The sequence below is a fragment of the Lontra canadensis genome, unplaced genomic scaffold (assembly GCF_010015895.1).
Source record: "Lontra canadensis isolate GAN:19392208 unplaced genomic scaffold, GSC_riverotter_1.0 scaffold17, whole genome shotgun sequence".
Lineage (NCBI taxonomy): Eukaryota > Metazoa > Chordata > Mammalia > Carnivora > Mustelidae > Lontra > Lontra canadensis.
In genome coordinates, this window is record NW_022631011.1 from 11349118 (window position 1) to 11361737 (window position 12620).

The window sequence follows — 12620 nt, forward strand, 5'->3', positions numbered from 1 at the left end:
AAAGGTGGGTATAAGCCGGGTCAAGGTGAGAGGGAAGAAAACATTACAGACAGGTTATGGCACATACGAAGGCATGGAGGGAGGATCTAGAGATGTCTCTTCACGAGGACTCCTCTAGCAGGAATGTGTTCATGTAGACCCTGGTTTGGAAACTAGGACATGTGTTGGTTCCTCACTTCCTATTCATAATCAGTGAGTTGGGTAGCTTATCCCAGACCCAGAGTTACCTAAAGACCTTGAGGGACTCAGGACAGTTAGTGTGATGGTAGACTTTGCTGCGTTGTATGGAAAAAGGCATGTAGGTACACCAAAGAAAGAAAAAATGTTGGAGGCTAGAGGGACAGCGTCGGTGTCCCATAACCCTAGGGCTCAGGAAATGGGAAGCTGACAGGAGCCTGGGAGTGGGAGGTATGCCTTCCCAGGATCCACTATTCCTCATTTCCTGTCTTCTCCTTACATCAGGCTGGAAGATACTAAGCTACTTGAAGGCAGGGAGTACTTATTGAATTGCCTCCTTAGATTCCTTAAAACTGTTTCTCTGTTAATTTTTATTTTGGCAGTTTTAATTAGCCCACCATTAACTGCTGAAGGCAATTCATATGTAAGAGAAGGTTTGATTTCTCTTCTAAGATATCCTGATTTCCCTTCCAGATACTGTCTCTTCTGAAGACTTGGTGATCAAAGCTGTTGTGGGTAATAGGGAGGTGAAATTGGGCCAGGGTGGGGTAGGGGGGCAGTATTTGTATCCACAGGTTGGACAGTTTTCATTGAGTGAGGTCAGTCGGAATTCTGGAGAGACCCTTCAAATGGATGGAGTTGCTTTTCCTCTAGGTGACAATCAGATGATTTCATGTTTTTAATTTTATTTAATAGGTTTTTTTCTAGATTGTGAATTAATTGTAAATGTTGATAATCTAGAAAATGAGAGGGGTGCCTGGGTGGCTCAGTGGGTTAAAGCCACTGCCTTCGGCTCAGGTCATGATCTCAGGGTCATGGGATCAAGCCCCGAATCAGGCTTTCTGCTCAGCAAGGAGTCTGCTCCTGCCCTCTCTGTCTGCCTCTCTGCCTACTTGTGATCTCTGTCAAATAAATAAATAAAATCTTAAAAAAAAAAAGCTTTTAAAAAAATATAGAAAATGAGAAAGTAGAAGTCACCTTCAACCCCACCACCCATAAAAATACTGTTAGTATTTTGCAGTTCTATAATTTTTTTTCTTTCCCCAATCCTAGTATTTTTTGGTAAAAATCGTGTTTGGTAAATCATTTTTAGTAACTGATTTTAACATTTATACTTTGAGTATATACTTAAACTGTTTAGTATTAGAATGTAATACAAGATGTATTATAATAAAATTGGAATCTTAAGGTTTGTTTTGAAAGGACTTGTTCAGGAATAGGAAGCCTAGTAACACAAGTGGAGGTGTGCTGGGAGAAAGGGGGAGGGAATTGTGGCAAGAAATCAGGGAATGGGTGTACTTGGCTTTTATTTTCTCGTCCAGGTGTCTGGAAACATGGCTAGTCCCTTGTGCTGCAGTTCACCAAGTGAAGACGCAAAATTTGGGGGCAGCTGGTTGAGAAACCATGGGAAAGAGAACAAATAGCCTCTTTAAACACACATACACATTGTGTCCCCCCATTTAGGAGCAGGAGCCTCAGAGACTGCCACGGACCTCCCCTTCTCTCTCAGCAAGTCAACAGAAACATGTGCAGAAAAACCCTAAAACCCTTTAGATTTGTGAACATTTGCACCAGCCAACAAGACTGTTGCAGATGGTAAAGTTACTGAGTAGCAATGTGTGTTTCTGACCCCTAGGGAAGCAGGGAGCAGATGGTATCAGTGGGGTCTTCCCATAGAGCTCACCCTTCCTCTTTGCAGAAATGCTCTCCAGGTCAGTTTCTACTGCATGGGAAATATTCTAATTGGCAATCCCCCTGACTTGGAAGATTCACTTAATAGGGCAAGAGAAGCAGATGATTTCACAGGAGAGTTTGGAGACCCCCAAGGTCAGATTTGCTTAAATTTCCAGTCTCCAGCTGAACAGAATTGCAGTCTATGGAAATGAGGAGGAAGAAGGCGAGAGGTAGTAAAGTGGTATTAAGCACCCTGCCTAAATTGCACATTCTTTTTTTTTTTTTTAAAGATTTATTTATTATTTTATTTGACTGGGGGTGAGAAAGAGATCATAAGTAGGCAGAGAGGCAGGCAGAGGAGGGGGAAGCAGGCTCCCTGCTGAGCAGAGAGCCCGATGTGGGGCTCAATCCCAGGACCCTGCGATCATGACCTGAGCTGAAGGTAGAGGCTTAACCACTAAACCACCCAGGCACCCTAAATTGCACATCTTTTAAAATCACCTTTGACATCTACCTTATATTGGTGCCTGCTCTCTTTCATAAACACATAGAACTTTGAAGTTTTAACTCTGAAAGGTCATCTACTTCAGCTCCTTTAAACTGAGAGTTGAGTTGTGAGGTGACTTGCTCTTGGCTGCAGAATTATGGAAAAGCACCAACACGAACAAAGGACTCTACTTCAAGGTTATTGCTTTTCTCAACTATAGATATCCTTCATGCAAATAACTTGTATTTGCACAGAGATTTGTAATTTGCAGGACTTTTCTGTACACTAATGTGAGATGGTTGTGTCTGGCACTGTCACTTAACAATGAAGTCATCATGGATCAGGGACGCCTGGGTGGGTCAGTGGGTTAAAGACTCTACCTTCAGCTCCGGGTCATGATCCCAGGGTCCTGGGATCTAGCCCCTCATCTGGTTCTCTGCTCGGCGGGGAGCCTGCTTCCCCCTTTCTCTCTGCCTACTTGTGATCTCTGTCAAATAAATAAATAAAATCTTAAAAAAAAAAAAAAAGTCATGGGTCAGAGTTAAGTTAGACAACCTCCTAGGACTTGGGAGGGACAGAGATGCTACAGAAAGCATGCGCTTTCCTTAGTATTTCTTGACTATCCTGGGTACTCATTACTTTTAACCTTTTTTTCCCTCAAAGTTTAGAAGTATTGTAGGCAAGTTTGGAAGACAGAAAATCACAAGAAAAAATTCGATCACCTATAATTCTATCTATAGCACTGAGATTACATATTTGCAGGATTTTTAATGCATAAATATTTTTACATGGAGTCATACTGTACATGTTCTATTTTTACTTAAGATATGCTGTCATTTTCTTTTGACATCAATCAACATCACTTTTTTTTAACAGCTTTTAAGAGTTTGTATACATTCATGATGTTTTCTGAAGCATACATTTCCAGGTAGAATTTTAAAGTCAAAAGGCAATGGTTAAGGCTTCTGGTACTGATTGCCAGAGATCCTATCTATTCACAGCTTACCAGCAGCATTGGAATCCCAACTTCCCTGAATCTTTATGAGGGGGGAAAAGTGCCATCTCAACTCTTGCTTTAATATACATTTTTAATTCTACCAAGACTGCCCGCTTGTCACCCATTGGCACTTGTTCTTATGTGATTTGCTTACTGAAGTACCATTTTTTTCTACTGGGACTTCTTCATGAGGATATACTATAGAGAGATGGCTCCACAGAAGGGTTTTGTTTTCCTTTTGCCTGGGTTCAAAGTCTGACCTCACCACTTTTTAGCTGTATGATATTGACTAAGCCACGATTCTAAGCCTTCATTTTCTCATCTGCAAAATATGTGCTGTCAGAGAAACAACAAATATATACAAAGCCCTCAGCAAAGTACCTGTTATGTTTATTTGTAGGTTAAGAACTCTCTGTAAAGAATCTCTCCCTTTTGTAACATGTGTTGTATCAATTCCTACTTAACAATTGTCCTACCCTTTTCAGTTTGAGTCTTTATTTTGGGAGAGGAAAAGGAGAGTTGAATATGAGTAACTCTTATATGTTACTTTGTTATCCTATCCCTTTCTTTTCTCACCCTCTTTCTGGAAGCAGGGGATTTAGCCCACTGGCCATTCTTACTGGTTAGTATCTGTTATCTATGTATGTTCCAACAGGAGCATTCTCTACTTATCCTCCCGAAAACTCTTTTGCTAAGCTCAGGATTCTAAATTCCCATAGATTTCTATTTTTGGCAAGGTGTTTGAACTCTGACCAGTTGGGTATTTTTGGGGTTTTTCTGTTGCTAACTAACCTATATCCCTTCTCGCATGGTACTGAGAAGCACCAGACAGGGATACTTTTCCTGGTGGGTCCCCCAGAAGACGGTAGTCTCTGGATGGACCAGGACTGTTACCTTTGTTGCCCCTTCCCTTCAGCATTGTCTTTAAAATTCATAAGACTGAAATACTGCCAAATGACAATGACATAAGGCAAAACTGAACACATGTGAGGTGCCTGGAGGCTACGTCACAGACCCAGGGGCTGACAAATATTGTTTAGCACCTAAGCCCAAGGGAGTGCACCAGAACTGTGGGGGTACAGCCCCAGAAACAGATGTGGTAGCCATAGCCGCTTCTGACCCAGAGCCTTGCGAGTGAGCAGGAAGCGGACAACAGCTCTGATAGCTTCAAGGACCAAAGGAGCTCTTCCGTTCAGGAAAGAGAAGATTTAGAATTCTAACAGGTACTTAACGTTGAGGCTAGGCTGGGCTCTTTCAAACCACCCTGCCTTCCCCAAACACACAGGTCTAGTGGAGCCTATAGGCAAAAAACGAGTTATTAACTCTTTCCCTTGGCTCACACCAGACCACAACAAAGCTCCACTCTACCCTGTGGCCCAAGGACTCGAGATTTTGTCTAGTAACAGATGCTTCTCTGCTGGGTCCTACTTTGCTACATCCACGTTTCTTACACACCTGACTCCACTTCAAAAGGAACTCAACAGCAACACTCCACACAAAATGGCGTTTTCTCAGAAAATGTGCCATTGTTCCTGACCTTTGTCTGTTCCCTCTGCTGGGAATATTGTTCTCTAGCCCGCCTGCCTACTTCCCTGGCTAACTCCTGTACATTCTTCAGTTTGTTTTTCTCAGAAACTTTCCCTGATCCAAGACTGGCTTAGGTACTCAATGTCACAGACCGCTTGCTCATGCCATGATGCGTTTGCCTTGCCCATTCAACCACAGAGACAGTCTGATTCCCCATTGTATTCCTAGTGCCTGGCACAAGACATGCCTTAAAAAAGTTAACTGCTGGATAAATTAATTTGTATTCTTTCCACTACCTCATTTCTGGACTGCCCTGGGCTCAACACATCATCTATGCACTGCTTCCCCATCTCTCTTGCTGCCTTGTCACTGTTCTTAATTGGTCAGTAAAATTCTAGATTCCTGAGACAAAATGTCCCTCATACTGTCCACACCATATCCCAAATCTGGCATGTGGACAATCAGATGTGGTTGACAGCCCGGGTTGCTGTACCCCCTTTATGACATTCTCATGGAAAATGAGGTTTCAATGTTATATTCCCATTTTTCTTATTTCCTGAGTATTCCTCCTAATGGTAAGAGGAAAGCTGGAAGCAGTGATTCTTCCATCTGCTGCTCTGATTAGTCCTAGGAAAAGCTTTCAAGGAACAATTTGCAGTAGCATTGGGAAGTGCTGCTCAGTTAAGTCAGCATGACTCCAGGCCTGGGTGATTACCGGCCTGGAGTCTTGTTCCAAAAAGTAAACCCTTTCCACTAACAAAGATAAAAATCTGACCAAAATATTTACAACACCCATTGTACTGCCAAGTTACTTGACAGTGTGCACCCTCTGATGGCGCAGGAGGACTGATCTGTGCCTGAAAGCCTTCCCACATTCATTACATATGTAAGCTTCATCCCCAGAATGGATTCTCTGATGCTGAACAAGGGCAGAGCTCCTTTTGAAGGTTTTGCCACATTCATTACACTGATAGGGTTCCTCTCCGCTATGAATTCTCTGATGTCTGATGAGGTTTGAGCTCAAACTGAAAGCTTTTCCACACTCATTACATTCATAGGGTTTCTCTCCACTATGTATTCTCTGATGGGTTATCAACTCTGAACTCTGTCTGAAAGCTTTTCCACATTCATTACATTCATAAGGTCTCTCTCCCGTATGAATTCGCTGGTGTCTAATAAGCTTTGAGCTTTGGCTAAAGGTTTTCCCACACTCGTTACACTCATAGGGTTTCTCGCCAGTGTGAATTCTTTGATGTATAATGAGATAGGAACTTTGACTGAATGCTTTGCCACATTCGTTACATTTACAAGCTTTCTCCCCAGTATGAATTTTACGATGTCTAATGAGGGCTGAGCTCTGATTGAAGGCTTTCCCACATTCACTACATTCATATGCTTTCTCACCACTGTGAATTCTCTGATGAATGATAAGGTATGACCTCAGACTAAAAGCCTTCCCACACTGGTTACACTTATAAGGCTTTTCTCCAGTATGGATTCTCTGATGTTGTGTTAGAGAGGAATGCTGTTTGAAGCTGTGCCCACATACATCACATCTATAAGGTCTCTCTTCTGTAGGAACTTTCTGGTAAGTTATAGAGTTTGTACTTAGAATCAAGCTGCTTTGAGGCTCAGGATGGTCTCTTTTTCCCAGAGATTTGTGTGTGAAGATTACTTGACTAAAACTGCCCCCTTGGGTAGGGAATCTTCTTAATTTCTCCCCTGTAGGACTTTCTTGTTGCCACTTTAAATTGCTGTCATGTTCACTAACTCCTCCAGATGAAGGCTCCTGGGGACGTCCTTGTGATTTTTCTCCTGAAATGTCCTTCTTGGTCACTGATTCGTGGTTCTCACGATCTGAAATGATAACAGCAAAAACAGACTGTTTTATTTCTCTAGTCACTCTCAGTACCCACTTTTCACGTGAGAGAAAACAGAGGCTTCTACCCACAAGAGGTCGAGGTCCACACCCATCTTTCTTTAACTGCCCATACTGGTCCCTCTTCTTTTCTAGTATGAAGGCCTACACCTACAGTTTGAAGTTTATTCTTTCCTGCTCCCTCTGAAATTTTACTTGATCGATTAGCTACTATTCCTTTCCTATTATTTTCACCCTTTTCCTCTGCTGACTCCTGTTCATTAGCATTTAAATAAGCCCAAATTTCTCATGTTTCAAATCAAGCTCCTTGCCTACACATCTACTTTGTGCAGCCTCACTTCCACTCAGAGTAAAGCTTTTTGAAAAGAGTTATCTGTACTCCTCTCTGTTCTGCAATCTGGTTTCTGCCTTCCCTGGACACCCCCTCCCTGCCACGCCACTCTCATCAAGGTCACCAACTTCATAACTGCTTAATCCAATAAATACTTTCTGGATCTTAATTAGTTAGCTTTAGCTTCTCTGTAGCATGGACACTGAGGACCACACCTTCCTTCTAGAGACATTTCTCTTCCTGCTATATTAGCCTGAATTCTGGGGCTGTTCCTTCTTAGATTCAAGGCCTATCACTCAAACACAAGGTCCTTCAGATTCTGTTCTGGACTCTCTTGTACCCTCAATCTTCACACTCTCTACAACCTAGGTTTCAGTCACTACTTATATGATAAGCTAATGTCTCCTCAGATCCCCAATTCTATTCTATTAAGCTCTAGACTCTCATCTCCAATGCTAATTGGGATATTACTTGTGAATACTCCATAAGCACTAAAATGGCCCAGACAAAACACATATTTTTTTCCCTTGTTTCCCCCACTTCCATTTACACATAGCACTATCATTAACCAAGTTTTTCAAGACTAATACCTGAGTATCATCCCCAACTCCTTTCCTACATTCTCCACTTGTAACCATGACCAGCTACTGCAATGCAATTTGAAATGCTGGTGAACAGGAGGCAACTTTGATCTTCCTTCTCACCAGAATACATCTTGACTTATTCACTGGGGCCATTTAGATTACAACAGTCTCTAACAGGGCTCCACTCTTGCCTTCCTCAAATTCATCCTCCACTCGGCAGCTAAGTTCTAAAACACAAGTCCAATCAACTACTCTCTTGTCTAAAACCTTTCAACTGTGCTCCACTGTCCTATCCAAACTAATTAGGATGATCTCTAAGTTTTCACAACCTGAGTCTCATTTTCCTCTCTGGTTATGTTTCGCCATCTCTCCCCTATGAATTCTCTATTCGAGTTAAACTGAATTACCTGTGGTTCCCAGAATGGGTTGTATTCTCTCACCTTCAGGACTCTGTGGCCTTGCTTGTGTGATACTGTAATACAGGAAATACGGATTTGGTCTGCATCCTTAGTTCCTGGCACAGAGCTTTTAAAAGCCCTTGCAATCTCCTAATGGTAGAGGTGAGAGGCGTATCTTTTGTTATTCATAATAAGCCCCTATCAACTAGTACCTCAGTTTATGCTTATGAGGTAACTCCGGAAGGCTGGGGGCTGGCTGCCAAAGGAACAAACTATGTGATTAGAAGGTTGAACTTTCTGCCCCACCTTTAGACCTCCACGGAAAGGTACTGGAGGTTTAACCATCAATGGCCAATGATTTAATCAACCATGTCTATGTATTGAAACTTGTACAAAAACCTTAAACAAAAGGGCTTAGAGAGCTTCCAGGATGGTGGATGCATCCAAGAGCCACAACAGTGGTGAACCTCTAACTTCACAGGGAGAGAAGCAAGCTGGATCTTGCCCTGTGTACCTCTCCATCTGGCTGTACGCTTGCATCCTTTATAAAATGGTAAGAGTAAGCAAGGTGTTTCTCTGAGTTCTTTGAGCTATAGCAAATTATGAAACCTGGAGAGGTGGTCATGGAATGTCAAATTTGCAGCCCAATCAGAAAGAAGTGTGGGTGAGCTGGGGATTCATGACATGCGACTGGCTTCTGAAGTGGGGGGAAGGGAGGGAAGCAGTCTTATAGGACCAAAACCTTAACCTGTGGGGTTTGCATTAATTCTAGGTAATTAGGCTCAGAATTAGAATTGCTTAAGAGGAGGGAAAACCACACATATCCAGTGTGAGAAGTGCTTTGAGTAGAAAAAAGTTTTTTCCTTTAGGATGGGACACTTCCTCCTGCTTATTTACCTGGTTTTCTCCTTAGTCATAGTTCAGATCTTAGTTTAGGTGTTTCCTTCTCCAAAAAGTACTCCTTGAATCTCTAAGGTTGGGTTAGGTATGTTCATATGTGCCCCCATAGTACCTATGGCCTACTTTTATTCTGTAATTATACTATATTGCCATTGCCTTTTTGCTTGTCCACCACCCCATCTAGATGCAAGGTCTTGAAGACAGAGACCCAGTGCCTCCCACAGTACCAGTCATATGTTAGCACCCTATTAAGTTATATAATCAAGGAATAAGTTAAGAAATGACAGGGAAACTGAAACAGGAAGGGCTGACTGCACTTCATGAGGGTTGCTGAAGAGGGTACATCTGGTCTAGATAAGACAAGTGAGATGCTCACATACGGCATCTTTGTAAAATGCAATTAATTCTGTACGCTCAAAACCAGAGGCCTGATAGTGGTTCCCAGACGAGTTTTTACTTTCTTACCACTTTTGGGGGAAAGGCAAGGTTCCCAGGGTTTCAGCTGTGTCTTTAAAGGCTGGAGTTGGATGTTTGTTAACTCCTGGGATGTTCCAAGACCTGTCAAATCCTTCCATGGCACTGCTGGTCCCTGAAATCAGGAAACGTGGTTAGCTTTCTGAGAAACTCCCTAGGGAAAATGCTTAGTAAAAATTTCGAAGAGGGCAACAAAGACAACTCCAGGGATGAATTTTAGGGAAAAAGAACTATTTAAGGACAGAGATAGGTATAACCACAGTAGTCACTGCAGGGTATGGTTCGGTGGAGATAACTTTCCCTTCCACTGCTATGAGGATGCCACATGCTCTAGTCTGTACATATCACATCTCTCTGTTCCCACCTGCTGCTGCCCTGCATCATCAAATTCCCTCTCCAAATCCTCCAACAGGGTCACAGCTTCCTCGCCGCTTTTCGGACTATGTTGCTGAACCCAGATCTGCAGCTCCTCAGGCAGGATGCTCAGAAACTGCTCCAGCACCAGCAGCTCCAGGATCTGCTCCTTGGTGTGCAACTCTGGCATGAGCCACTGATAGCAAAGCTCCTGGAGTCGGCCCAGAGCTTCCCGGGGTCCAGGTGTCTCCTGGTAGCAAAACTTTCTGAATTGTTGGCGGAACAATTCTTGGCAGGATCTCGTGCTCCCACCCTGCTTACATTTCTGACCCCAGGAAAGGCTTTCTTCTACTTTCACTAGTATTAGTTCTTGATCCTGAGGACTCTGAGGTACCAAGGTTGAAACTGTTCTGGATTCCACAGCCATTCTGGCCTAAACAGCAGAGCAAAAAGCACACTACAACTGGGTACAGTATTTCAGTTTCTTTGAGTAATCTCTTTGTTCCTGAAAGATATAAAAGCACTGTTAACTTAGAGCAGTGAGAAAAAAAAATCTTGTAAGAACTTAAAATAAAGGTCAGTCATCCCAGTAATGTATTGAGAGGGAAGAAGTTTGAGACTGTAAAATAATCAAGTGACAAACTAAAGATCACTCGCCCATTTATCATCCATTTGGAATTTTTACCACTAATAATAGAAGAAATTATTTTAGAAGCAAAAGAATGCAGTATTACCATGAATCACAGAACACGAAATCTCCTTTTCAATTCCTTCAATCCTGATGGTTATCAAGGAGAAAAATCTGCCTTCAATTTGTAGAACTCCCTTTTTAATAAAGTTTAAGCCTCTAGACTTATAAGGGTAACAATATCTAGCTAGGATTTAATAATGCTGACTTTCAAATATTTACTTTTAGGGGTGCCTGGGTGGCTCAGTGGGTTAAGCCTCTGCCTTCAACTCAGGTCATGCTCTCAGGGTCCTGGGATCAAGCCCAGAATTGGGCTCCCTGCTCAGCAGAGAGCCTGCTTCTCCCTCTCCCTCTGCTTGTGCTCTCTCTGCCAAATAAATAAAATCTTAAAAAAATAATAAAAACTTATTTTTAGTTACCTTCTATCTATGGCAAATAATGTTGACTTCCATTTGCAGGAGTAACAACATTTTTAAAACTTTATATTAAATATGAGTTGATTTAAATAAAAACTTTCAATTGCCATTTGATCAAATTTAGTTTTCAATGCATTTCTTCAACAAACGCTGAGGCAATTACCATGGGCTCTGTCGTGAGCCAGGCATAAGAATACAAAGGTCTTTGCTTTTGAGTAAACGGATCTACAGAGGAATTAACGAAGTGTTTGTTAAATGCTTACTGTGTGCTCAAAAACACGTCCGTTATCGGAGAGACACAAAAGCAGCAAAAAGGTCAATCTCCGTTCTCAAGCTTAGCATATAGGGGAATAAACATTTTTTAGAGTGAAATATGGCAACAAATAATTACGTATTCAATTTTGTGATATAGCTCACACAGGACCTGATTCGAGGATGGGTGAGTATCGACCGGAGGGTAAGCCCTTGAAACTGCGGGACACATCAAGACCATCTGACCCTAACACGACAGTTAACTTTAGAGATTCGAACAGTTAGGCTAGGCATCAGCCCATTTTCATAGCCCGGCTAAACGACAGCATTTGCGAAGTCACGGCGGGGAGGAGTAACTGCCCTTTTCCCTGGAAAGTAAGGGCTTGAGCTGGCCTCCGCGGGCTCCCAGGACGCTCGGAAACACCGCCCGGACAAGGGGCCGCGCGACCCAGGGATGGCCAGGCCCGGGGAGCAAGGCCCCTTCGCCTCGCGCCCGCCGTCCGGGCCACGCGCCCTCCCCGCCCTCCCTCCGCTCGGGGCCCGCGTCCCTCACCGCGAAGCCCAGCAGCGGCCAGGGAACAAGCCGCCAACTTGGAGCGGCGAGCCACAAAGACCGGAAGTGCGCTCTCGCGGACTTCCGCTCGCGGGTCCTCCGAAGCCTCCGCGCGCCCCACCCCGTGCTCCTAAGCAGCCAATCGGCGCCGCGGGTCCTTCGTTCCCACCGCCTTCCGTCTCCGGCGCCCCGCCCCGCGGAGCGCAGAGGCTCACGCGAGGGAGAGCTGGGAGGGGGGCGTCCTTGGGAGAGGTCGCTGCGAGCCGGAGGGCTCCGCTCCTCGCCTCGGCTGCCTGCTACCCAGACAACCACCACCACCCACTTCCCGTGCACCACTCCCTATCGTCTCATCTGCAGTTTTCCAGAAAAGTATTAAGATTTGCCTGTAACTCTTGTGCGTTTCCATCACCTCCGGCAAAAACGCATGAACAGGCTGAACAAAAAATGACAGCCTCTCCTGTTGCCCTTTCGTGCGCATACTGTTTCAGCCTTACGAGGGCTCTGTGGGTAGCTCTGTTATGCCCGCTGTCCAGCCGTAGACACTGCCCAAAGTCAAGGCCCGTCGAAGTCCCCGTAGCTCAAGAAGACCTTGGTGTCCCAGGCTGAGACTCTAACGAGGGGTATTCCCATATTTCACTGGAACCTAGTTGGCATTAAGACTTAGTGATTACATTTAGTAGGTGAAAATGATGTTTCATGTTGTTTTAACTTGCATTTCATTTAGATCAGAGACCTTGAGATTAAGGTATTTTCTTTCATGTCTTTGCACCATTTATGATTTTTAAAAAAGATTTTATTTATTATTTATTTGACAGAGATCACAAGTAGGCAGAGAGGCAGGCAGAAAGAGAGGGGGAAGCAGGCTCCCCACTGAGCAGAAGCCCGTCGTGGGGCTCCATCCCAGGACTCTGGGATCATGACCTGATGTG

At 43.8% G+C, this 12620-nt stretch overlaps 1 protein-coding gene across 1 annotated transcript in view; it reads right to left on the reverse strand.

The window, feature by feature from the left end:
- Nucleotides 1-11638, reverse strand: part of LOC116868836 — a 42697-nt gene extending 31059 nt beyond the window's left edge. Inside the window, exons 1-4 of the mRNA XM_032859444.1 lie at nucleotides 11050-11638; nucleotides 9793-10287; nucleotides 9420-9543; nucleotides 5672-6719 (exon numbers count right to left, since the gene is read on the reverse strand). Of these exons, the coding sequence (XP_032715335.1) occupies nucleotides 5672-6719; nucleotides 9420-9543; nucleotides 9793-10209 (1589 nt within the window). The 5' untranslated portion in view covers nucleotides 10210-10287; nucleotides 11050-11638. The remainder of the gene's footprint in view (nucleotides 1-5671; nucleotides 6720-9419; nucleotides 9544-9792; nucleotides 10288-11049) is intronic.
- Nucleotides 11639-12620: the final 982 nt, after the last annotated feature.